This window comes from Labeo rohita, chromosome 19, assembly GCF_022985175.1.
Source record: "Labeo rohita strain BAU-BD-2019 chromosome 19, IGBB_LRoh.1.0, whole genome shotgun sequence".
NCBI lineage: Eukaryota > Metazoa > Chordata > Actinopteri > Cypriniformes > Cyprinidae > Labeo > Labeo rohita.
Genome location: NC_066887.1, coordinates 786,615 through 813,447, shown reverse-complemented (window position 1 = coordinate 813,447; position 26,833 = coordinate 786,615). Strand labels below are relative to the sequence as shown.

At 36.6% G+C, this 26,833-nt stretch overlaps 3 protein-coding genes across 3 annotated transcripts in view; 2 read left to right on the top strand and 1 right to left on the bottom strand.

Moving 5' to 3' along the window:
- LOC127182187 (zinc-alpha-2-glycoprotein-like) overlaps nucleotides 1-26,833 on the top strand; it is a 195,353-nt gene that overhangs the window by 14,222 nt on the left and 154,298 nt on the right. The gene's annotated exons all lie outside the window — the stretch shown is intronic.
- On the top strand, nucleotides 547-16,723 carry ints8 (integrator complex subunit 8). Its single transcript, XM_051137327.1, has 28 exons — nucleotides 547-655; nucleotides 1,037-1,172; nucleotides 1,411-1,585; nucleotides 1,832-1,972; nucleotides 3,354-3,425; nucleotides 3,514-3,565; nucleotides 3,937-4,119; nucleotides 5,736-5,843; nucleotides 5,936-6,091; nucleotides 6,873-6,973; nucleotides 8,550-8,691; nucleotides 8,848-8,918; nucleotides 9,178-9,353; nucleotides 9,485-9,615; nucleotides 9,893-10,003; nucleotides 11,775-11,979; nucleotides 12,370-12,491; nucleotides 12,655-12,839; nucleotides 13,031-13,064; nucleotides 13,143-13,202; nucleotides 13,404-13,465; nucleotides 13,588-13,706; nucleotides 14,755-14,858; nucleotides 14,986-15,036; nucleotides 15,124-15,197; nucleotides 15,293-15,357; nucleotides 16,190-16,233; nucleotides 16,519-16,723. The coding sequence occupies exons 2-28, from the start codon at nucleotides 1,043-1,045 to the stop codon at nucleotides 16,633-16,635; spliced, it is 2,991 nt and encodes a 996-aa protein (XP_050993284.1). The 5' UTR covers nucleotides 547-655; nucleotides 1,037-1,042; the 3' UTR covers nucleotides 16,636-16,723.
- LOC127182189 (G1/S-specific cyclin-E2-like) lies at nucleotides 16,281-26,636 on the bottom strand. The gene is made up of 12 exons (XM_051137341.1): nucleotides 26,532-26,636; nucleotides 25,760-25,830; nucleotides 25,419-25,482; nucleotides 25,264-25,308; nucleotides 22,713-22,819; nucleotides 22,325-22,460; nucleotides 21,724-21,870; nucleotides 20,839-20,934; nucleotides 20,310-20,444; nucleotides 20,109-20,220; nucleotides 17,558-17,715; nucleotides 16,281-17,427 (listed from the first exon to the last, which is right to left on the bottom strand). The coding sequence occupies exons 2-12, from the start codon at nucleotides 25,771-25,773 to the stop codon at nucleotides 17,344-17,346; spliced, it is 1,098 nt and encodes a 365-aa protein (XP_050993298.1). The 5' UTR covers nucleotides 25,774-25,830; nucleotides 26,532-26,636; the 3' UTR covers nucleotides 16,281-17,343.

The window sequence follows — 26,833 nt, the reverse complement described above, 5'->3', positions numbered from 1 at the left end:
AATTTAATTTTATATTGTATTAATTCAGCATTTATAATGCTAATACTTGCACTTAAAATAGGAATTTCAATCGAAACTGGTTTCTAGAGAGCAAAGATTTTGTGAAGAATAAATGAAAGGCAAAGTCTGTTTTTCATAATCATTAGTTTGTACGTTGTTATCATTTTTTTATGATTTTTTTTATTGCTAATAACAAACAAAGATTACAGTACGTACAAAACATACAAAAATCCTTTCAATAATAAATGCCTTATGGTTTAATAGTTAACAGAAGTACAAACATTTTTAAGAAATAAACGAAAAGGAGTAAAAAAAATGTTGTCATCATTCAGGTTGTGTATTTTAGCAAGAAGCTAGCGGAGTGCCGAGTCGTTTTCACTCCTAAATGGCGGAAGCGAATGGCTGTTGCAACGGAACGTTCTATCGGCTTTTACGTAGGGGTTTTTCGCAACCATGATGCGCGCGCATCCTGAATGTTTACAAACCGGTAAACGGTGCTCTCTATGTGTCCGCCTGTACAGTAAGCGGCGCTGTTTCTCTTAGCCTCTCATAGAGCCTCTACAACGAAGAAATACATCATTATGGCGGCTTAGGTACCGTTCTGTACAGCAGTTTGAGCTATTTATCGTATTGTTAATTCAGAAGTTTAAAACAGGTGAGTGATAATGCAGGAGAGGATCAAATTGCCTTTTTCAGTGGGATTGTAATGATCAAAAACTAAGGTTGAGCTCACATCTAAACAGTTAACACGGGCCTGATCTTATTAACTCAGAACATTACTGACAACAGTATTACTACCGTAGGTAACTAAAGCGTAATGGAATAATATGATTGCAATTAAAAAAACAGTACATCACAGACATGTACTGCGTGCCAGATCCTAGTGAGCTGCCTGTCTAGACAGCATTTTAGAGTATAATTCCGCACTCAAGCCCAAAAATACTATTTAGGACATCGGTTCGCTATGTTTTGAGACAGCTATTATGCTTTATGCACTGAAATGTTTGTGCTGTAATGCAGTGATGTGTTTCTGCAGGTCATTATGAGTGCGGAGGCTGCAGACCGGGAGGCGGTGAGCGGCAGTCGCCCCTGCACCCCGCCGCAGACCTCCTGGTTTGAGTTTCTGCTTGATCCATCGTTACTGGAGCAGCACCTGCAGGGCCCTCATCCAGGTATCTGTCTTGATTTCTGTTGCCAAAACAAAGGCGCAAAACACAGTGTTAGAGCTCTTTCATGTTATTATGAGACCTGTCTTTTCCCTGCACTGAATGTGCTGTTTCACTTGGATCTGTGTCACATTACTTAAGTAAAACCAACTGCAATTTTTTTTTCATATTGACTTGACAATTTCTATGAGTGTTTAGTTTCCTGAAATAAGTTTCAGAATTAAGTTTTATATATTTTCCACAGATCCATCCCCTGTTCAGCTTATCATTCAGTTTCTGGAGCAAGCCTCCAAACCCTCTGTGAATGAGCAGAACCAGGTTCAGCCACCAGTGGACAACCGAAGGAACCGCACACTGAAGCTAATGGCTCTCAAGGTTGCTGCCCATATGACATGGGATTTGAACGTACTAGAGAAGGGGTGAGTGAAGATATAACATTTGATTTCTTTTCATTTTTTGTTTATTAGCAACCACCCAGAATACCACATTTACATGCTAAGAGGCACTTAGCAATGTAATCTTAAAAAAAAAAAAATAAAAATTGTGTTGGACATTTGGACATCTTAATTGTTTTGAATATCTAGGTCCATCTTTATAAAATGTGGACGGTTAAGGTATTACATCTTATTTAATTTCCTCTTTTTGTCTTTCTGTTTAAATTACAGTTTGACCATCCCTGTGCTTAATATGTTATTGAACGAGCTTCTGTGCGTCAGTCGTGTTCCTCCTGGAGTTAAACATGTAGATCTGGATCTGTCCACCCTGCCGCCCACCACAGCCATGGCCGTGCTCATTTACAACAGATGGTCAGTGTGACAGTTCAACTGTATGTCAAAGCTTATGCAGGGTTAGGTAAAACTGTGATATCTGTCACTGTGTCTCTTTCTGAAGGTTCTCTGGAGATCGCATTTGTTGGCCACATACATCATTGAGGCCGCCTCATTTCAGAAAAGTTACTGTTACATTCCAAAATTAGAAAGAATTTACAGTACATGATGCCTTATGAGAAATTAGTCAATTTTATAATTATTTCATCTCTGAAATGAGACCTCCTCAATGCAGCCTGGAGTGCACAGGCTTTGAAATGAGACTCAGTTCATGGAAAAATTAAACAAGAGCAGTTTTTGTTTCTAGTTTCTGAAAGAATTAGCCATTTAAACTAGCTGATTGAATGAATTACTCACACATTAAGATGAGGTGACTTGCTGCCACCTACTGGTGGTTTTAGATTTATATTAGGAGTGTCATTTCAATTTTCATTTTATGTTTCAGTATTCATAAACCCCCCAATTACTAGCCATTTATTATCATCAGGAAATGCTAAATCAAAATATCTCTTAATACATTTAGCTCAATAATGTCTTTAATGATCTTTTGGGTAATTTCTCAAAGAAAATTGGTGTGATTCTAGTCATGGTATGTTGACCATGTTATAGTCTCTCATCAATTGACCAGATTATTTCAGTAATGTCGAAGGTCCTTATACAGATACTGATACTTAGCAGCAGTGTTGGGACTTTTAAAAGTAATGCATTACAATATTGTGTTACACCCTAAATAAGTAACTAATTACATTACTTTTTATGGAAAGTAATGCATTATGTTACTTTTGCATTACTTTTTAAATCTGGGCAGGTCTTGACTGTTTGTTTTTAATATAAAAAGTTAAATTTTTAGCAAATGTAGAAAGCCCTTTTACACCAAAAAGTGAAATCAGTAAGCATCAGGTTGAAGGAAAAGTGCATATACATCTGTAGAATGCAGGAGAAGAAAGTTTGACGCTCTTCAGCAATAAAAAAAACAGTGAAGCACAAATGTCTGTTTTTCTTAATCAGTATGGTTGAACTGGTTCATCAAAGGTCAGCAGCAAAAATATTGGTTAATAAAATGGGATTAAAGAATATTTGCGTTATTTAACATTTAATTATTATAGGTTTGCATCATATTCTGAGTTAGTAACTCAGATATTTTCTTGTAAATTAAAAAATAATGCATTACTTTATTAGTTACTTGGAAAAAAGTAATCTGATTATGTAACTCTCATTACTTGTAATGCATTACCCCAAACACTGCTTAGCAGATACAGGTACTTGGCAATGGAGGCTTGGGATGAGAAGCATAAGAAATTAGTCCCACACACGAGCCATTTGTTGTGTTAATGGTGTAATATAAACTTTGTCTCAATAGGGCCATTCGTACTATTGTGTTGAGCAGCTTTCCAGAGAAACAGACCAAACCTGGACCCCATCAACTAAATATGTAAGGAAGGAATTACAGGGATGTCCATTTTTGTGTGTGTGTTTAAAGTGCTGTCAAAGTTGTGCTAATAGTGTTTTATGTTCTGTAGGATGAATTTGGTCCAGCAGGAAAAGGAACTCACAGAGAACATACTGAGTGTGGTATGACTGAGATTTGCGCTTTTATATACTGACATCTGATTGCTCTTGCTATGGGTAGTAAAGGAAGTACTTAGTGCCTGCAATTACCTGCAAAAGAAGCACTGAGATGTAAAACAACACCACAGCTTCCCTCAACATTAGGAACTGATTTAATGGTGAAATGAGGTTGAAAGGGATGATTGAATCATATAGATCATATTCATAGTAAGAACAGGAGTCCGTATTAAGAATTAGGTTCAATTTTGATTTCATGTTGATTTCAAGCACAAAGGATTGATGCGTTTTATTGTTTGACTTTTATCAAATGCCATTTTCATTCTCAAAAAATGCTCATCATAGTCCTGTCACTTGTTTAACGCTGTGCTCCTCAGCTCAGAGAACAGGCCGCAGACTCTATCATGGTGTTGGAAGGAGCTCTGAACATTAAAAAAGACTTCTACATCCACACGCCTCGAACCCTAGACCTGCTAGCTGCTGATCCCAGTACGGCCAATGGCGAGACTGAGTCCTCCACCGCAGGACTGCGCATCAGCGCCGATCACCTGCACTGTCAGGTGTGTCCTACAGGGAAAATGAGTCAGCCTAGTTGAGTCACTCTAGTTAACTTTGCTGTAATGTGCTCATTTGTCATGTGAAGATTCGTTCTGTCATTACAGGAATAGTTCACTCAAAAATGAAAATTTGCTGCAATTTTAGTCACCCTCAGGTCATCCCAGATGTAGATGAGTTTGTTATTAGATTGGAAAAAGATTTGGAGTAATGTAGCATCACTTGTTTACCAACGGATCCTATGCAGTGAATGGGTGCCGTCAGTCTTCAGGCAAAGTCCAAACAGCTGATAAAAGCATCACAATAATCCACACTACTCCGGGGGCCTGTACCATGATGGTAGCTAAACAAATTCATAGTTACAGGATTAGTTTTGAGTTGACAAAACCAAACCACTCCAATCCAGCTTTGTTGGTGCCATGATGCAAATCATAAACTTTCTTTGTCAACTCAGGCTTTGATCCTGAGTTTGTGGAGCGCTTGCACGTGAATGTGTGACGTCAGTGGCAAACAGCCTTGGTTAAAGGTAAAAAAGTTTGCTAAAGTTTAAAAGATTAAAGAATATGATGAATGTAAACACATTTACACTGAAAAAATGAGTTGTTCATGAAAGAGGACAAATAAAAGAAATGATCTTGCTCTATCAGTGCAGGCACAAGTCAAACTTGTTAAGTTATAACTTAGAGGTTATAGTTGAAAATATACAGCAATAGAGACTCAGACATGTAAGGTCACATGTCGTCATTTTCAAAGTGTCAAATCTATTGATTCTACAGATTATTTATATTACATACGCTCTGTATGTATTAACATTGTTTTAAAATAAATTATTTATAATAGCTGTTCAAATAAAATTGCTTGTGTGTAATGGATTAATAATAATATATATCATATAATAATTATAAAAATCATATAAAATAACTTGGGGAGTCAGACATGTCACTTTGCTCACATCTGACTGGTCCAATGTCAGTTTTAGATCTCTAATCCAGAACATAACCTGCCGTGGAGCGTAAGTTATTGTGGCTGCTAAAAGCCAAGCCACGTTCATGATACCTAAAACCCAGGATTGGTGCAAACTATACTGAAACTTTTTTTGGTTAGCCAGCTAATCCAGCTTCATGGTACAAGCCCCAGGCCATCAATTAACATGTTGTTTTTAACTTTAAACATTTGCTTCCATCTTGAGTCCATAATCCATGATTTTGCTTTTACCAAAATTTGAAAACATCAGCATGAGAGAAATATGCACAGATCAATCACAAGCAAAAGATTCCAGAACTGTTCTCAAATATGTATCTCAAATAAACAAATATGTCAGTGGATTTCGATATGAAAGACTTTTTCACTGGAGCAAGCATTATTAGGATTATGAACTCGCGTTTTGGTCAGAAGTGACAGGATTAAGTTAAAATGCTTCAATGATGTTTTTTTTTTTTTTTAAATATGCTTTTCACATTAATTGATGGACTGGAATTTATTGTGATGTCTTTATTACTCCAAATTGGTTTCCTTCAAGACACAAACCTCTCTAGACCTTGGATTGCTTGAGGATGAGGATACTTTCATCACTTCTGGATTAATTCTTCTTTTAAAAGTGAATTATATTATTATTTGGCAGGTGCATTACGATTTAGGAGGCATTTACTTTCAGCAAGGCTGTTCTGACCCTTCAGTGTATGAGAAAGCCAGGGAACACTTCAGACTGGCACGAGAACTGCTTACAAAGGTGAGACGTTGTCAAATTAATTTACTCACCTTCATGACACACATGGATTTCTGAAAGATGACATGTTGTTTTGTTGTTGTGTCTGATGGCAGCTGGATTCCTCTGCATCTCTCCGTTGTGTGGATGAGCAGCGGTTGGCTGGATACTGGAATGCCTGCAAAACTCTCACCGGAGCCTCAGACCCCAACGAGAGCCAGCACACCCCGTACGGCCAAATCAGCTGCTTTATGAGGAACCACAATTTTGGGGTCAGCAAGAACTCTCACTGCACTGTGCTACCATTAAATATGCTCAGATAAAAGGAAACGTTACTCAGTCTAATTAATTAAAAAAAAAAAAAAAAACAGCTCTCCTGAATTTTGGTTTGAGCCTTACACACAAACTTCCCACAGATTTGTAGTTTATTGCTTATTTAGTAGGTCATATGATGACTTGCTTTCAATTGTTTCAGTTTATTTCTACTTAATGTAGCGACAAACCTGATTTCTATTAGGCAATGTGTATCACCAGCCACGTTTACATAGACGCCTTTTGTTTCAGTCAGAATTAATTCATTCTGGCTGATGAATCCGAACATAGTGTTTCCATGAGCGCTAAATCAAATGATCGGGTTGATGTACATGTTTATATGTCACAATCTTTAAGTCAGATTTAATCTTCTGACATGCATACATTGCACAATATACAGAGCTTCCCGTTGTTTTTGCATACTGACCACCCTGCATTTCTTTGCTTAAAAAAAAGCAGATTTAATATTAGTTATCTATTTTGGGTCCTAATTAGGTGAAACCAAGCACATGAAGCCTTGTGCATTGATGCTAATATTAATCAAGCAGTTAAAAGGCCAATAACAAGATGCCAGCAGTTTGAAGAAGGCACTTTTGGCACATTATGGTTTTGGTTCTTCCTATAACAGTTGTAGACCTCCGTTACACACTGACTGGAGCCTGACGTGATTGTGCAGCTGGTGGAATGTGAATTTGTGTAACCGTAACCATTATTGTCTCTGTTTTCTGTCTTTTGCTGTAGGCATTGATCGAGGCCTTCATCAGAGACAATGTTACGCTCAGTCTACCCAACAGCTTCAGACATTCAATTCAGCTAGAGCTGCTGCACAAGCTTCAACAAGGGTGAGATACTGTTTAGATGCTTAAAGTATGTTTATATATGTATTCATGATTCATGTCTACACTGTCAGAAAAAAAGGTACAGTTCTGTCGCTGGGGCAGTATCCTAAGGTACAAAGTGAAAAGGTACAAATATGTACTTTTAAAGTACTGAAATGTACCTTTAAGATACAATATGTACTGTTTAGGGGTAGTTAAGGTACAAAGGTGTACCTTTTCACTTTTGTACCTTAGGTTAGTGCTCTGTCTAGACAGCATCCTATACATGTTGTCTTTCACCACAGAAATGTTCAGAGTATGTTGTGTTTTACGAAAGCCCTAAGAGGCGATGGATTATTATTATTTTTCTTTCTTTCTTTTCACGTGATAAAATCATAATTTGTTTTCTCGTGATCACAGCTTAATTTTGTGTTCTTAATGAAAGACTAGCAAGCAAGAAGGCAACTATGTAAATCACAGCGTTTGACGGTACAGTGTAAAACATCTGTGTACTCATTACTTCTTCCCTTTTGAAGACAGAAATGAAATATGGAAGATGCTGTTTCTTCTTTAATGGTTCTAACCCTGATGAATAGAATGAGTAAATACTCATTTTCTTATAGAATTTCTGTAATCAAAGCTTTATATTTTTTATAATAAACTTCCTGAATGTCTTTGTCCTGTGGACAATATTAAGTAATTACAAGTGGTTTATTATAAACAATTTTTTGTTTGTTTTATAAGTAGTGAGGTAAGCCAACATGTGGTTAAGACGTGCCACACATGCTGCTGATAGAGTTTGTTGTATAATCCTTTAATATATGTGACCCTGGGCCACAAAACCAGTCTTAAGTAGCACGGGTATATTTGTAGCAATAGCCAAAAACACAATGTATGGGTCAAAATTAGTGAAAATTTCTTTTTTTTTTTTTTTTTAATGCCAAAAATCATTAGCATAGTAAGTAAAGATAAATTTTCTAGCGTAAAATTAATTTTTGATCGCTAAGACTACTTTAAAGGCGATTTTTCTCAATAATTAAATTTTTTTGCACCCTCAGATTTCAGATATTTAAATAGTTGCATCTCGGTCAAATATTCTCCTATCATAACAAACCATACATCAATGGAAAGCCTATAGACCAATTTAGAGTAGACGTCACAGTGACGTCACTTGCAGCTGTGCGCGCATAGTGGTTGCAGAAAAACTCTGGTAACAAGTGAAGGTAAACCGATAAAATCCATGGAATAAGAGGAATAAAAACGCCCACAAAAAACGTCATCCCTATTTCAAATCTATAAGACTATCCCACTATATAATGCTAATTTAATTGAACAGCAGTGCTCTTGTAATATCCGAATAGCATTTGAAAATGACATCTAATCAATATAATCTATACTCTTTTTAAATCTCAGTATTTTGTACTGTATCCATGTAATTTTCTAGCCATAAAGGCGATCTCTTCCGGGTTTTCTGCAACCATGCTACGAGCATCCCGAATGGTTACAAACATGTATAAATCTCAATTTAAAAAAACTGACCATTATGATTGGTTTTGTGGTCCAGCGTCACATATGTGCTTCTGTGTGTTTTAAATGACAGGGACCGGGCTCTGGAGGAAGTATGTCATAAACTGTGTGTGTGTAATGCAGTGAGAGATGCACTGGAGGGTGGTGTCCTCAGTGTGTCCTTCCATCAGCTGCTTCTTAAGCCCAGCAAAAACATCATCAGTTTTCTGCTGGAGGTATAAACCCTGCTGCGTCGCTGAATCTCACACACACACACACACACATTAAACACATTAAACACAGTTCTTTTACTAAACTAATCTAGCTCACGTGGTTTTCTATTGAAATAATGTGCATGTTTTGCTGTGCTTTTCTTTCTCTTATGTCTCCAGGTATGTACAAGGTCATTAGATAAGGAGCACAAGTTGGAAACAAGCAGGAGGAAAATGGCTCTTTTTATAAAGTGAGCTCTCTTACAGTTCTGAGAACTATTTTGCAAGACTTTTGACTAATCAGATTCATACAGTATGTCTTTATATATATCTGTATAAGTAGCCTATATATATATATATATATATATTAGGTCCTGTAAATGTTCACTATTTTTAACTGTCTTTCTATATTTGCTATTGTATTTAATTTCAAGTTGTATTAATGTGTGAAAATACTACACATATTCCATGACGTATAACTGTTAATTTGCTTTCTTGTTTTCATTGTAGGACAGTTTGTAACAGGTTGGAAGATGTTTCTCTGGCTGTCATGGTGTCATCTCATAAACTCTTCATGGAACTTCTTCAAGATGAGGAGAAGAAGATCCTGATGGAGCAGATGCGGAAGAGCTCAGCCACAGTCAACCTTAGTGCCAAACCACTGCCCTCATTCTACGATATACCTGGTACGTCATGGAAGAAACAGTCTGATGGGCAAATATTTAATTGTGACCATGTGAACTATATGAATATTTTATCATCTGATGTGCTGTTCTTGCCGTTGGTTGATGTGTTGCTTGTGTTTTGTTTTCACCAGCGTCTGCCAGCGTGAATATCAGTCAGCTGGAACAGCAGCTCATTCTGTCATTGGATCCTCGACACATCCGACAAATCCTCATTGAGCTGCACGGGATGGCCGAACGACCATTCTGGAGGGTTAATAGTAAGGTCAGGAAAGGCCATCAGAGGTCACATGATGTTTTTTTTTAATGCCATTATTATGCCTCGTTTAAAAACATCAAATGATAGTGATAATTTATTAGTGCTGATTGAGTAAGGATTTTGCAGCAACTTTTAAATGTATTTGAGTGATTATTATATCAATTCATGACAAAAAATACAGCTTGATGAAACAAATAAATAAAATTAATAGTTGCTGACATTGTGATTAGTGACTCTTTTTTTTTTTTTTTTTTAATTCTTGTAACTGTATTTTGTCCTGTAGTGGGAGGTTCCTGTTGACTATGTAAATGTCATACTAGCCATAAAAGACAACCTGACACGAGACCTGGTGTATATCCTTATGGCCAAGGGTCTGCACTGCATCAGTATAAAGGTGTGTACCTGATCGACTCATTTCACATCATTCAGTATGTTTATATACACACCAGAAAGACGGATTTGGAAAGAAAGCTGCTAAAACACAGGTTGGAACACAGTTGTCTAGATCAGTGTTTCCCAACCACTGTGCCACGGTGCAATAGTGTGCTTTGACAGGTTGTCAGGTGTGCTGTAGAGAATTTTCAAAAACGTCCGATCTCTGTTATTTTTCGTTATTATTATTTTAAATCAGTGCCTATTTGTCATTGTGTCTATTTGTGGGTTTACTAATATTTAACCAATGAAAAGCATTGAAAAAAGCTTGTGACTAAACCTCGTAACGCCATTGGATCCTCAAATTGTCAGTCAAACTTCATAACAAACATTCAGAATGAAGTGCTGCGATGCATTTTGAGCTGAATATAGACGTCTACTTCTTTACAATGCAAGGGTAAATAAAGAACTGATGTTTAAATAAGCACAGCGTTTTCTTTACTCAAGAAACACTGTCTATAAAGGCTAATGTTTTGTGTGCACTTAGCCTGTATAGCTGCAGTAACCTTTAAATTGATAAATTGATTTCAAAATACCAACTGTATTGACGCATTGTTTATTTTTCTTGGGGAAAAAATCCTTTTCCCTTTTTCTAATTGTAATTTAGTTTAATTTAATTTTATATATATATATATAGAAAAAAGGTTGGGAAACACTGGTCTAGATCATTAAACAACTTTGCATTACTTTAGTTATCTAATCTTTTCCATGCACATGAACACTTTTCAAAATCTGTAACAGCGTGTTTACATGCTCACTTAAGCGGCGTCCTACTGCAAAAACCCATATGTGTTAAACGGCTTTAAACTGTGGAAGAAAAATGATGTTTGTGATTTCTGGAAAAGTCCTGAAATACTCAATTTTCTTAAAAGGGTCTTGAAGTGCAGTTTCTCAGAATTAGTTTATCATTTTTGCAAATTGTTTAGTGCCATGATGCCATAATGAATCATTTTCATTTTCTGAAAAACAGAGAAGTGAAAGCAGCGTTACATGTTGCAGAAACAGAAATAAATGCCCACTGCTGTGATTGGCTTCACTGCACCACATTAGTGACCTTTTACAACTTTTCTTGTGCTTTGATACTCAAGATTGCAAGCGCTGTGATAGAGCCCTAGATGTTTGAGCCTGAGTCAGATTAAAACAAGGGTTTGTGCTGCCGCAAACTGTTAGTAAAGACAGCCCTCGCTATATCAATAGCGTTAAATGCTGGTTTGATGTTCATCAACTATAAAATTAAAATATAGTTTACCTCTATCGCCTCCATAGATAAAATGCTTGCGAGCTATATTGGTTCACGTCTCGCTTCCCTGATTTCTGGGTTTTTAAGATGGGTAGAAAAGAAAAAAATTAAACTGGGAGTTAGTTTTGAGTTCTGAAGCTTGCAGTATGTTTTTATTGCAGCGTAACCTCACGTGTAAATATCAAAAACATTTTAATTCACCATTTCATGACCCCAAAACCAAAGAATAAGTTCAATAAATAATTTTACCATTTGCCTTCATGAGACGCTGGGTGCCATATTTTAGTAATTAATTTTAATGACTGAGGCAGTTTAATTTAGCTGGGATTTATTTCTGGGAAATATTTATTTGTTTGTTTTTGCAAAGCACCACATAAAGGGGCAATACAGAAATTACATTTTTGACTGTATCAAGGCTGTATCAAGTTTTTCAAATGTCAGTTTACTTTTAATTAGTAGTTTGAACCAAGCTTTTTGTCTCTGGCTGTTGCAGGATTTTGCACACGCTCGTCAGCTGTTCACGGCGTGCCTCGAGCTGGTGACAGAGTTTTCTCCAAAGCTGCGTCAGGTCATGCTCAATGAGCTGCTGTTGATGGAGGTCAGAGCACACGAGGCAGGAGCTGCCGAAGGCAACACGGAGAGACCTCCACCCGACCTGGTCAGCAGGGTCCGTGGATATCTGGAGATGAGGATACATGGTATTTTGTCAGCTGTTGCAGACGAATTCTCTCCTAACAGGAGGTCTGATGATCTTTAGCTTGGAATGAACCAGAGCAAAGTCTTTCACAATCACTTCTGGGAGTGCAATGACATTTAAAGAGAAATAAATAAACATGACCTTAGATAAAATATCTACACATAGTTGTTCACTTCTGAGCATCAGTTCTGCTCTGCAGATTTTGTCCTGAATATAAATGTCAATTTATTCAGGATGTGATCAACCCAAATCATGCAGGAACAGTGAATGTGTTGACTTTAATAAAATAAATTCAATGAGTTAGTGTCTATTCCAATAAAACCAGATGAAGTGGAATTCATATTTTAGGGTAGGATGCTGTAATTCTGTACAATGTTTTTCACGGCCACAGATCTTCCACTGCGTCAGATTGTTGGGGAGGAATGTGTTGTGTTCATGCTCAACTGGAGGGAGAACGAGTATTTGACGCTGCAGGTGCCGCAGTCACTGGTCAACAACAACCCGTATATAAAGGTATCTGCACAAACACTCCAGTGCTTCATTGGCAAGAATAATAATCTTAAAAGGACGCTTATTTATATTTACGCATTTTCCTAATTGTCTAGTAGGCACAGATGTGTTTTTGCGAGAATTCTTTCATCAGCTCATCTCTTTATGTGTTTTGTTTTTCATGCAGCTAGGGCAGCTGATAGCATCCACCTGTAAGGAGCTGCCAGGACCTAAAGAGAGCAGACGCACGGCTAAGGAGCTCTGGGAAGTGGTGGTGCAGATCTGCAGTGTTTCCAGCCAGCACAAACGCACCAGTGACGGTCGCGTGAGCCTTCTCAAACAGAGAGAGTCCTCGCTCGGCATCCTGCCCCGGTGAGACGGGGGGTTTATTGCAGGACTGCTGTGTTGTACATAGAGAATCATTTTAAAACCTACCTTAGATGACTTCCTGAGGAAAACAAAATCAGTGTCTGCAATAGAATTTATAAAAACGTGATCACAGCATATGTTAAAAATCTCTCCATGTTATGTTAATGCATTGTTGTATGTTTTTGTGCTTTTAGGAGCAAATTCATGACTTTTATGAAAAAACTACGGGTAAGTATAACATTGCCATGTACATGGGAATTTTACAACTTCCAGTATTAATCTGCAATATCATTTTTGGGGTTTTAGGAGCCGCTGGTTTTGACAACGCTCATCTCTTTGTTTGTGCGGCTGCACAATATTGTACGGGTAGGTGCTAACAGTGTAGTAGATCTTTATTTTTTTTATTATTTTTTTTTTTTAAGGTTGTAATTGTTTTGGTTGCCATTTTATATTTTTTGTCATACTGTAGGATGACTTAAAATTAACTATTGAAGTATGTAATAAAAATAACAACATAATAGGTTCTATAATGGGGAAATACAATTTATTTATTTATTTTTTTCCCAGGATGATATAGTGAACGAAGTGACAGCTGAGCATATCTCCATATGGCCTTCGTCTCTTGCTAAGTATGTCACAGGAATGCTATTAAAGAAATGCTCCTATGTTTTAATCTGTATATGTAATGATAGTTTGTTTTGATTGTGTGATCTTGGTGTCAAATGTTCTGATGATGATGGTGTTGATGTAGTTTACAGTCGGTGGATGTTGAAGCTGTCGTCGTCACATTAAAGGAATTGGTGAACTATGCTCTCAGCCTCAACCCCAACAATCAGTCGTGGCTCTGCACACAGGCTGATATTTACTTTGGTAAGTACAAGCTACGTGTGAATGAAACACTGCACTTATACTGTAAAGATGTATACTACTGTAAAAGGGCTATTTTAAGTCAGGTCATTATTTGTGTAGCACTTTAAAGAAGATTTCACAGCAGTTTTACAAGTTTTTTACAGCTTTTTTTTTTTGACGTTAATGCAAAATTGTTTACATTTATCAGTTATAGTATACATTGCTTTATAAGTGTACTGTATGTATATGAATTAAAATGGGTTATTTTTATAGTGATTGTGAGCTGGGGTTATTCGTTTATCCAGTGATATGGAGGATTATGAAGGATTATGTAAGGTTTGATATAATTATAACAATGTTTATCCTGACAAGCCTAATTATAATTTGGCGATGTGTAACACTGCCATGGTTAAGTAATGCATGTCAATAACAGGTTTTAAAATTTTAGCCATATTACCCAGCTCAAACAGTTTAATCTTAATACCGAAATACTTAAGTTCAAAGTCTGATGTAACTAAAACATACAAAAGTATAAAATATTTTTTTAAGGTTTTGTTTTCATCAAAATATTTAACCGTTTACACGGAAGTTGACACTAAATGTTCATAATTCTTTGAAAATAAAATTTGAATTCCAAAAAAAAAGGTTTTGATGTTTAAACAATTAAAAAATTCTTGGTCTAGTCTGTCAGATGCACAATATTTCATAGAGATGTCAAAAGATATCTTTTTAAAGCGTAAACATTTTTTTTAAGCAAAATATTTTTTAATTGTTTTTAAAGCTGAAAATTCACATGTGAGTAGGTGAAAATGCTAAAAGATAGATAGAACTTAATAGATTTTTGCCAGAACAGGTTAGAAATGTAGAGAAAGCATTTCAAAAACATAACCATGACTATTTTTTTCCCCCCAAAAAAACAATTTGATGTGTGCAATTTTTTTTTTTTTTTTTTTTTTTGAAAAGTCTTTCTAAATGATTAAAAAAAAAAACATACTTCAGTTACAGCACTTTTTAGAGTTTTTATTTATTAAATTGCATTTTAATTTTTTTTCTTCTTTCTTTTTTTCAGTGACTAACCAGTATTCTGCAGCGATGCATTATTACCTGCAGGCAGGGACTGTATGCTCAGATTACTTCACTAAACCGGTTCCTCCTGACGTCTACACTGACCAGGTACTGAAAATCTGCAGAACCTGAATAAATAAAGAAAATGCTTTCATTTCTACTTTTAGTATAAAATGCCCTGTAGAGATGTGACTGTGATATAGGCAGGACTGACATGCGCTGAATGTTTCTGCAGGTTCTGAAGAGAATGATCAAGTGTTGCTCGCTGCTGAACTGTCACACTCAGGTAACAAACCGCATCAGTTTACTGTCACAGGTCTTTTTCAGATGATTGCACAGGGTCATTGATGATGTTGTTGTGTACACTCTGCAGGTGGCTGTTCTCTGCCAGTTTCTGAGGGAAGTGGACTACATGACTGCATTCAAAGCTCTGCAAGAGCAAAACAGGTGAACTCACAATGCATGCTTTACAAAAGAGTTTAGAAACTTTATTGAAGTCAGAAACAAACAGTTTTTTTTTTTTTTCCTCTCCATTCCATCAGTCATGACTCCATGGATTCATTCTATGACTACATCTGGGATGTGACGATTCTGGAATATCTGACATGTATCCTTTTTACAGAAAACTCAGTTAGCAGTATTGAGCTCTATATTTGCAAATGTATTAAAGGTTCATGAAACCCCCTGTTTCAGCACTGGTTAGTTCTCACCAGTTTTAAAAAATGCTGCAAAAGTAGGCGTGGTGCGCTGCGGAGCGGAGAGGGAAGACAGACAATACAGACAACTTTGGGTTCAGACAGGTTCATTTCACTCCCATTGAGTTAAAAACACAAATAAACGCACAGCCATTTGCACTCTGCATACACAAAAACATATATATGAACGCACTGTTGCACCTCTAATAACTTTTAAGGCTTATTTTGCGCTGTTTATAAGCCTTTTGATGGGTTGCGTCAAAGAACTGTAAAAAATGGTTACTGTGTCGAACTCTTAAAATGCTTTCAATGCAGTCAATTTCTTAAAAAAAAAAAACAGTCCTTTGATCCATGAATGTTTCTGTTAATGTACACAATCTGACAGTCTGAAGCATCTGTCATAACAAATCAACACATGCTGTTGACTAATTAAGCAAAGTGTCGTCTTATAGGATAAGAACAGTCTCATGAATATTAATGAGATACAAACATGTCATTGAAGTACTATAACATCAAAGTACAAATGTCAACACAACATGTTTTGAACCCAGAGGATTAAAATACCGCAAAAAAGTTCAAAATTAACCAACAATTAATATAAATGGATGCTAACATTGTTTATGATGTGCAACATAAACACCCCTGCTGCAGTCTCAGAAAAAGTGGTCTGGGGTTTCATAAAAGATTTAATCTTTCTCATCTGATGTCCTCTGTCCATTGTTTTACCATAACTTTTGCCTTCAGATATTCATCATAAACGAGGAGAGAGTGACAAAAGACAAGTTGCGGTAAGCTGACTCATTTATCTGTTGATTCAAGAGTCAAGTATACCACATTGACTATTTAAAACATTTAATTGCAGATAATAATGCAATATAATACAAAATAATGCAATATAATGCAAAATAATGCAATTAACAATATCTACCAATATTTAATTTCAATGCAGTTTCAAAGCTAGACTTGTACAGAAGTTTTTTTTCAGATGGAACAATCGGACATTACAAAGGAAACTAAATTAGTTCACAGTACATAGATATGAAGCTAATGATGGTAAATCTATTTGAACACAGATCAAGGCCATCGGACAGACAGAGTTAAACTCCAGTAATCCAGAGGAAGTCTTGCAGCTTGCAGCGCAAAAAAGAAAGAAGAAATTCCTACAGGCCCTGGCTAAACTCTATTTTTAAATTCATTCCAAGAGTGTGTGCTTTTTGTTTATACTGGGAAAAAAAAAATCAAAAACAATTTTCAAATAAATATGCCTACGTTAATTTAGGTTGTCTCCTATTTTCATACTGTACAAATGTATACAGAGGTGTGTGTATACATGTATGCATTTACACACGCATATCCAATTTTCACAATTATGTGCCTATAAGGAACAATTAATGCCTTTGGTACTAAGTTGATATTGGTACACAGCTTACATTTTATATACAAGTAAACAGTATACTTATAGTATACTATATAACAAAGAACATTGTGCTGACAGGAAATGTAATGTTTTCATGAATCATATTTTAAGTAGTCGGCTTTTGAACATCAAAAAGAAATACAAATAGGAAATAGGAAAAAAAATACTACACTAGCAATCCTGAGGCCTGCTCTTGTTTTTTTTTTTGTTTTTTTGTTTTTGCACAATGTTTTCGTACTGTAAAGTATAAAAAGGACATAATCAACACTGGGAAACATAAGTTGCCTATTCAGAATATAAAACAGTGCAGTTTATGAAAGTTACTTAAATAGCAGTTCAAGCACTGTACACATAGTACATATTACAGTTTTACAACGTATGACCTGAACTCTTGAGATAAAGTCTGGAACTTGAGTGATTGAAAAAAAAATCACAGTACGCCTAAGGCACATTCAGTGGTCCTGCAGTATGAACACTAGTGTTAGCTGGTTTTCTCAGTGCTGCTCGGTGGTGTTGGTGGGAAGAAAGGCCCCAGGCTTTCTGACTGTTTCTCCTGAGCCTCCTTCTGTAAATGAGACAATGACAATGATTTAAAAACCAAAACAATGCCACTGCATAACATTCTCACGATTTTGTTCCTCTTAAACCACCTCTAAATCTCTAGATCCTACATACTAGTTAAGCACTAGACTCACCAGCATGCAGAGGTAGTTCACGTGTGTCTGAATGTTGTGTCTGTCTTCAGGCAGCACTTGCCCAAATTCTTTCAACTGTGCGCTCTCGTAACGCATTGCGGTTTCCACGAAAGGAGCCATCCAGTTCACACACGTCTCAATGGCTTCCCATTTCAGTCCTGTGTGCAGGATAAACATTACATTGAGACACTTTAACATGTTCAGAAATATACATCTTTACACTTAAGTCAGAGTGCTGCAGCCATTACGTTAATGATGTGGCCATCTAGTGGTCATAAAAATAAGTATAACACTTTCCAAAGTGCAGTGTGTGCACATAACATAAAGTCAGTCATATTAAAAACCCTAACTGCAGACTTAGTCAAGACGTTTTTTGTTTCGAAAATGACTGATTGTTTCGCTAGATAAGACCCTTCTTCCTCGGCTGGGATTGTCAAGAGCCATTTAAAGCTGCATTTTGGAAGTTCAAACTTGGGGGCACCATTGAAGTCGCATATATGGAGAGAAATCCTAAAATATTTTCCTCAGGAAACATAATTTCTTACCAACTGACGAACAATTATCCCTCCTTAAAGGTGAGAATGGACCTTTATCTCACTTCCTATATCCCGTAAGCGAAGCAGTGTATCCCCACTTCCGGTCCCATCGCAACGCAATGAAAACTAATGCGAGAATCTTCTCTTTCCTTTCCTTCGCCGGTGTTACTGCAGTGTACCTGGCTGCTTTTATTCTAAACAATGACACACGGCCTCAGGTCCTTCTAAAATATTACGCGGGAGCACGTTCGCGTGGAGTTTGCATTTCGAAACTGAGGATGTTTACGCCTACATCTCATGTCACCTGCTGAAATGTTCCTATCAATATATTTCTCTTCCAAATGTGCATGCTGAATAATAAATAAATTTAACCTGCTGCAGTCAATTTCGTCTTCTCATTATCAATGTTTTTCTCATCATATTTTATACCCGTTTACATGAAAATACATTTTAAATAAAATTACAAAATACCCTTACAAAATTAACCATGGATTTACTATAGTAAATGTAGTAGCCATGTTATATTTTGTTTTCTCCGCGGACTGATTTCCATTTGTATTGCCATAGTTTTACTACACATACCATGGTTAATTTTGGTAAGAGCTTTATTAAAATTGATGAATGAATGCGCGGGCGTTGCCTTAAAGAAATAACAATGTTGAACATTTTAGCGATTTAATCTAGACAGAATAACACACTGACAGCGTGAGTTGAGTATTAATTAAGAATTTTGGCATAAATGTGAATTACATACAGTGCAATGTCTGTGAATGAAAAATGACAGAATAAAGACTAAAATTTAATACAAATGAATAAATACGTTGATTCTGATTTTATTTATCAGGTCTCACACACACTGCAGCACTGACTCAGTGTGGTGAAATCACGCATGTTTATGAGCCATTGATTTCTCAGATCGGTTCGTTGGATTAAAACTACAAGTTCCGTTGAGTTTGGAAAATTCTGTGCACAGTAATCATCAGAATTTTTCTTCGCCTTTCTCTGAAAATGTCCGGATTTTGAAATCATCCTGCAGATGCTCATTTTAACAGGCTTTCATTCAACTAGTGATTACAGCATATTGAAAAATATACATAACCGGAAGAATCGATACACTGCTTCGACAAGCGCTTCCGGTGTTCAATTCCAGTGCGATAAAGGTCCATTGAGATATTTCATGATATAGTTAATGCGTTTGGGAATGTATAAAAAAATAAATAAAACATGCATCTATTGTGGCTGCTGTGTCACATGATGACATTTCTGTTTTGCATTAAACCGAGGAATATTCGGCATACAGGGTGTGTGTAATCACGAAACTGAAAGTGAAAGTGAACAGCCACTTATTCAAAAGAGATTTAAATACTCTGTATACAATAGCAGCTTCCTGAAGCATGAAAATTACATTCAATATTAGAATGATTGCATGAGCAGGCATTAATGGCCCGAAATTCAGCGGGAGCAGGATAAAGAAAACAGTCCCGTGTAGGGCTTTACTACAAAAACGCACACAATCAATGGCGACCGTAGAACGTAAAAGCAGAATCCTGGACATTTTGGGCGATTTAGAAATCCTGCCGGACGCATTTTTTTTTAGGTCCAAAAGAGGACACGTCTGGGGAAAAGAGGACGTATGGTCACCCTAACTAAAGTAAATCAAGCAGGCTAGTGTGCATAGGGCACGACATCTTGGTGAAATAACACATTAGCGGACCGGAGGGAATAAACATTTTAAGGCCCTATGAAATACACACCGCCCTCTCAAATTTAGTTTTATTTTGACCAAATTGAGCATTTTCTTTTAAAATCTTGAAGACTTTGATTGCACTTATATTTAACATTGACAGTCTTTGATCTGATCACTCGAGACCACCCGTTAACACTAGCTGTGAATGGCCTGAATCAGGCTTTGGCCTAGTGACACAGATGTAGACCATTCAACATCACTAGCCAACAGCTTTAGAAACATCAAGAGCGAGTATAAAAGTAGACGACCTTGCAAATGAAAATCTTACCCGACACTTTTTGGACGACATCAGCTGACATGAAATGGCACAAAGTAGCTGCCGCTAAGACTCCATATTTAAAGTCCAAAGAGTTGATATCAAGGATGCACAAATCCAAAAGCTAAAACAAACAACATACTAAGTCATTCTCAAGACTTTTATTATTGCGTGATTTAATAGTTCGTGAAGGCGTGGGAAAAGCGTGTGTACCTGTGTGACCTGAATGTATGTTTCCTGAGAAAACTGAGGTACTAATAGATTGGTGACGTCGTACAGTGACGCGATCTGAATGTAGAGCTTCATCCACGAGACGACAGTCTCTGGACAAAGATTCCAGTTTAACGCCTGTTAAAAACATAAGACGTTCAAATAACACACTTAACCATAACTAAAAGATAAATACTTTTTCATTTTGTTTTTTATTGGATGCTTTATGTTCCGTTTTCAACTTTACTAGCTAGGGTCATCACGACCTCACAATGCAAACAGTAAAAGTAGTAAATAAAGCAAATAATCCAAGTAAATAATCAAATAAAAAATAACTTAGACCTAGTTTTATCAATTTCTAATCACATGATAAATTGTATATATTGTTTTCAATATATTATGTTCTTTTTTTTACATCTATTTATCTATGTTTTGACATTGTATTGACAAAACTGATTTATGAATTTCTCTGAGTATTGCATGTTCATATGAAATGATGCAGCAGAATCAGAGATGATTTCTCAAACCACACCTTTAACATGATCAGCTCCATCTGTAGGATCTCCTCCTCCAGACAGGCTCCGTCAGACACATAAGCCAGATCACTGATTTTCGGAGGATATATTTCCTATCAGAACAAGGAACATGCAGTGAATTGGAGTGATCCATATCCCATGCAGACATTAAGCAGGCATGTGATCAAAAAGAAGGAAATACAATGTTTTAAGTAAAAATAAATAAATAATACATCTCTCCACTTCAGTTCTTACAGGCCAAAATATAAAAGTAGTTTTTTTATTTCTATAATATATCCATTTAAATTTAAATTAATAAAGAAATAATACAATTGTGTATGTATGTATGTATATATATATATGTAATTATATAGCAGCATGCGGTAAGGGACATTTTTATTTCTATAATATATCCATTTAAATTAAAATGAATAAAGAAATAATACAATTGCGTATGTGTATATATATATATATATATATATATATATATTATATATTATATATATAGCAGCATGCGGTAAGGGACATTTTTGTGTTTATGAAATACAATGTTACGCAAAGCCTTCATACATCATATCTGGGAAACAAGTCAAAGTAAAGTTGAGTAAAATCACAGGCTTCACTTATCCTGAGCGCCACAACAAATTCAAATTCAGTATGGGAGAGGAAATTTCTAAATCATACGAGGTCCCCAGATAATACTAATCCCAGGCGAATAGGGCTCAAGTCTCCCTAATATTGTTTATACAGAAAGTCACACATTGTTTAAGAGGTGGTGGTGCAAAATCATGAATTAGTTTAACACGCATCCATAGGTAATTGGTTCCTGAAGATCATCAAGCTTGCTCTAGCACTTCTAGAGTCCTTTTTCATGAGTACACCGTTTTTAAACAGTTGTATACCTCTATTTTGGAGGAGATGAACAGAGCGGTGATTCCTATGAGCTGCAGTTGATCCTTCTTCACATCGCTTTGGGACAACATGTACCTGTCAAAAAAGTCCTGAGCCAGGTAGAATGTCTCTCTGTGAAGCGTGTATGCTTCACACACCTAAAGAAACAGAGAAACACAAAGAATTGAAAGATATAGTTCTACAACCAGTTACTGACTCTAGTTGACTAGTCAATTAGTGAGTCAACTTCTTAGTTTTTTTGCTTTTACAAGAGATTAAACTAGAGAAAATGTCTGGGAAAGGGATTCTCTGACATGTTTAACAAATGCAATGTCTCCAGCAAGAAATTATGAGAGGGAGGCAGTGGAATAATACATTTTCCAGTCCTTTGACATGTAAACAACGTAAAATAAATAACTTTATGGAGTCAGATTAGGTTGAGTTGAATAAATAATTGAATTATACAAGTCATGAATAAAATGCATATATTAAATATTTATTAGAAATGTATATATGTATACATCTGTAACAAACAAAAATGTTGTCATAAAGTCTATACAGTGAAACATTCTAAAAGGAATCTAGTATGAAGAGCAGATCATGTGACAGTACCTCCATGAGCCAGTCGAGTAGCATCGCTCTCATTTTGGAGCGCAGTGACGGGTGTCCGTGCAGACTGCTCTTGCTGTGTTTGTACTTTATCTCCTTACTAAGCATCTTCATCCAGACGTCCTCTGAGCAGCACCAACTTCCCCAAAACAACACAGAACAGAAATACAGACTTCAGATCATGTAAAAACAGGATTCATCAACTGTACATCAGCCTGAAGTTCAGTAGCATCAAGATGATGTGAATTCTTGCCATTTAATGTTAATACTGCAACTGCACTGACATAGCATCTTGTGCACAGAAGTCATCGGCATGCTACATCCGGCCCATCATCATTGTCATTAATTTCACACAATGTGGTCACAACGTAATTTCACTACAGGAACACACCTGAGTGTTGGGAGTGGAGATGGCTGTGCATCTGGAGTTTGAGCAGACGAGTCAGACACCTCCGCAGCTTTACTCACACTGTTCAGATCATTCTGCCTCCATTCATTCTGAACAAAAAAACACAAAAAAAAAATGTCAAAATAACAATGAAACCATGTACCACACATTACACAAATGCATAGTCTACACATAACATCACTTATCCTACCTATCTACAGTGTCTTAACAATTACAGTCATGGCCAAAAATATCAGCACCCTTGCAATTCTGTCAGAAAATGCAACCCTTCTCTCAGAAAATTGTTGCAGTACTCACGTTTATTTTTTTGGAACAACACAAAAAACACGGAAGAAAAATCTAATCTGATACAATTCCAAACAGAACCCAAAAAATGCACTGGACAAAATTATTGGCACCCCTAACTTAATATTTGGTAGCACCCCCCTTTGGAAAAAATAATTGAAATGAATCTCTTCCTGTAACCATTTCACCGTTTCACACACCTCTCTACTGGAATTTTGGACAACTCTTCTTTTGCAAACTGCTCCAGGTCATTCAGATTTACGGGATGCCTTTTCCCAACTGCTGTTTTCAGATCTCTCCACAGGTGTTCTATGGGATTCAGATCTGGACTCATTGCTGAAAATTTCAGAACTCTCCAGCGCTTTGTTTGTAACCATTTCTGAGTGCTTTTTGAAGTGTGTTTCGGGTTATTGTCCTGCTGGAAAACTCGTGACCTCTGGTGGAGACGCAGCTTTCTGACACTGGCCACTACGCTGCACCCCAAAATTTTTTGGCAATCATCAGATTTCATGATACCGTTCACACAGTCAAGGCATCCAGTGCCAGAAGCAGAAAAGTAACCCCAAAACATCTTTGAACCTCCACCATGTTTGACTGTAGGGACTGTGTTCTTTTTTTTGAAGGCCTTATTTCTTTTTCTGTAAACAGTGCCATGATGTCCTTTACCAAAAAGCTCTACTTTTGTCTCCTCTGTCCACAGTACATTCTCCCAGAAGAATGTTTTTGCTCTTCCCTCCATGTCCAGGGAGGTTAGCTACAGTGTCATGGGATGTAAAACTCTTGATGATATTGCGCACAGTGGACACAGGAACATTAAGATCTCAGGAGATGGACTTGTAGCCTTGAGCTTGTCCATGTTTTTCCACAATTTTTTCTCTCAGATCCACAGACAGCTCTTTACACTTCTTTCTTTTCTCCACGCTCAGTGTGACACACAACACAAAGGTTGAGTCAACTTTTCTTATTTTAACTTGTTGCAACTGTGATTACTACATTGCCCACACCTGTTACTTACCACAGGTGTGTCTAAATACAAATTACAGGAGCATCACATGCTTGAAAAGCAATTATTTCTTAAAATTTTGACAAGGTGCCAATAATTTTGTCCAGTCCATTTTTTAAATTTTATCAAGTTTGACTTTTCTTCCCTGTTTTTTGTGTTGTTGCAGTGCAAACAAAAACAATAAAACCAAAACATTTGCAATTGGAACAATTTTCTGATTGAAGTGTTGCATTTTCTGACAGAATTGCAAGGTATGCACTGACGTCACTTTCCCGCCGGGACACGCTCCCTCAGCTGGACTGAGTGGCAAAAGAGCCTTCAGTGTGAATGGATTTAATAGGTAAGATGTGAAAGCGTGAGTAAAACAAATGATAATCAGTTTAAACTAAAGGCTGCTGAACTCGATATGATGTTCCTAACAACTTATATTGCAAATATCCAGTGGTCAATTCATGCAGCCAGGAATATTGTTTTTCTAACACTTACATGTGTCTGATTTTGACGTCGGGAAAAGTAAATAAAGCAAATTTGCCTGTGAACTCATTTTGTAAATACAAAATAGTTGGTCTAAACCCCAGTGATCACTTATATCAATGTTATATATGTCGTAATATCGTCCAGCTGAAAAACGTATATAGTTTTTGCCAGTGTTTATTTAAAAACATCCAGTTATGCAGAATTTAAGATGCTAAATATTTAGTTGAAATATTTGTCAATACAATATACTATAATACAAAATACAGGATATGATTTTACTGCACAGTTCAACATATTAACATGAAATGATAACTGCAAATCTGTGTTTCACTGCCTGGAGACCATTGGTTTCTTTGAACTGCAGCGATTAATTTGCTTCTCTTTTCAGTAGCTTTCAGCAGTCTGTAAAAATATACCTTAGATTTGTTGTCAAATCTATTTGTACAGTCAATCGCAAAGCTCATTCTGCTTTCAGAGGTGTTTCGTGTTCACACTGAAACCAATGCTGCCACTCCAGCTGACGGTGAGGTCACATGCATACCCTCTATAAATATGAATGCCATTGCATCATATATACAACAAGTCTGAAGAACTGATAGCACTTTTCACTCAGAATGTTTTATATGTTTGTTAATTCTGAAATTATACAACAGACATACTGTTGAAAATGGTATGACATTTGTGAACTTTAGGAGGACTGACTTCATTATTTTGTATGCCAAATACTTTTTGGGGCCACTGTATATGTACTTTGTTTATGTGAAATACCTGAGAGTCATTCAGCTTTTTTATTGATTTTCTCCTCTTGTTGGACTGCAAAACAAGAAAATCCTACATTACAATGCGCACTGACTAATGCACAAACAGTACCGCATACACACTGACCAAATGCAAAATAAACATACATATACATATATATATACCTCTTTCTTTACTTTTGCTATCTTGTGTGCATTTCCTTTCACAGATCTAGTTTGCCGGCATCCACTAATAGACACAAGAAGAGAACAATGATGGTCAGGTTATGCTACCAAATAAAACCTGAAATGACCAATATTACGGGAACTAGCCAATGGTCATAATAGCTTAATAAACATACACAATCATGGTATGAATGCAAAACTGCTATGAATGGTTTGTGTGAGAGTTAAGTTTACGTCTTGAGTAAAGAAAATATTATGATCTCAGTATAAAAACAATGAAAGGCAACAGGTCTCCGCTATTACACCACATACAGAAATCACTTTAATAACACTTTTCTTACCTTCTTCTGGCCATGACCTTCAGTATGTAAGATGTAAGTGATCTATTCTGCCTTCTTCAGCAGCGGTTGGCCTATATGAAAATATTATGTCACATTAGTTGAGTTGACGATTAATCAGTTTCCGGGAAAACAACACAGCAAATACCCCGCCATCGATTGACAATAAAAACAACTTGCATTACGCTCAGGTCTGAAGTCGAATATAGTCACTTTACTAATATCCAACACAAATTTAGTCACAGTTGGATGTGATCCAGCTGCATTTTATCTGTCAACATTAGTACGCGCCAAATTAGTCTCTGGCTGAACAGGACGCGCGAATTAGATGAACATTAAACGCATTACACATGTATGACACACACGTTTATAACTCTGAATGGCAAAGCCATTTTCATATTTGAGGTTAATCCACAAATTCAATACTGTTTTACTCCACAACTTTAGCCTGTTAGCATTGCACACTGGTAACGTTATATGCAACAAACTAGACGTGTAACGTTATCCACGATATAAGACGTAATTAAGCTAAATACTATGCAGAGCTAACGGTAAATTAATACATTCAGGTGGTGTAATGTTAATTAATAATGTTAGAACTGAACAAAGCCGAGAAGAGTGCAGAAGAGTGCAATTCTATGTGCAATTCTATAAATTAAAAATAAGTACCGAAGTCGATGCATTCGACAGCTGTTGCACAAGCACAAATATCAATGCATTATAATTTTAAATTAATAAAATAACGAGTGTGAAAAAATGACACTGCATTTCTTACCAGAGCTAGTCGGTTGGCTGTAACTCTCTCGCGCCGGCGCCAAGTTAGTTCAAGTAGCTGTTGAGCGGCTTTTCAGTGCGCATGCGCCGGTGTGTGTGTGTGTGTGCACCTGGTATTCATCACGTTATGGGGACCAAATGTCCCCACAAGGATAGTAATACTAGTAAATTTTGACCTTGTGGGGACATTTGTGAGGTCCCCATGAGGAAACAGGCTTATAAATCATGCAGAATGAGTTTTTTTGAGAAAGTAAAAGTGTGCACAGTCTCCTGTGAGGGCTAGGTTTAGGTGTAGGGTAGGTG

Excerpts from the sequence above, each read along its gene's own strand:
- ints8 (XM_051137327.1), top strand. The coding sequence starts at position 1,043 with ATGAGTGCGGAGGCTGCAGACCGGGAGGCGGTGAGCGGCAGTCGCCCC. Across the intron at positions 13,707-14,754 it reads ACAGGCTGATATTTACTTTG|TGACTAACCAGTATTCTGCA; the intron begins GTAAGTACAAGC and ends TCTTTTTTTCAG. Across the intron at positions 16,234-16,518 it reads GTGACAAAAGACAAGTTGCG|ATCAAGGCCATCGGACAGAC; the intron begins GTAAGCTGACTC and ends ATTTGAACACAG.
- LOC127182189 (XM_051137341.1), bottom strand. Across the intron at positions 22,461-22,712 it reads TCTCCACTCCCAACACTCAG|TTGGTGCTGCTCAGAGGACG; the intron begins GTGTGTTCCTGT and ends GTTTTGGGGAAG. Across the intron at positions 17,716-20,108 it reads TGTCGTCCAAAAAGTGTCGG|GACTGAAATGGGAAGCCATT; the intron begins GTAAGATTTTCA and ends TCCTGCACACAG.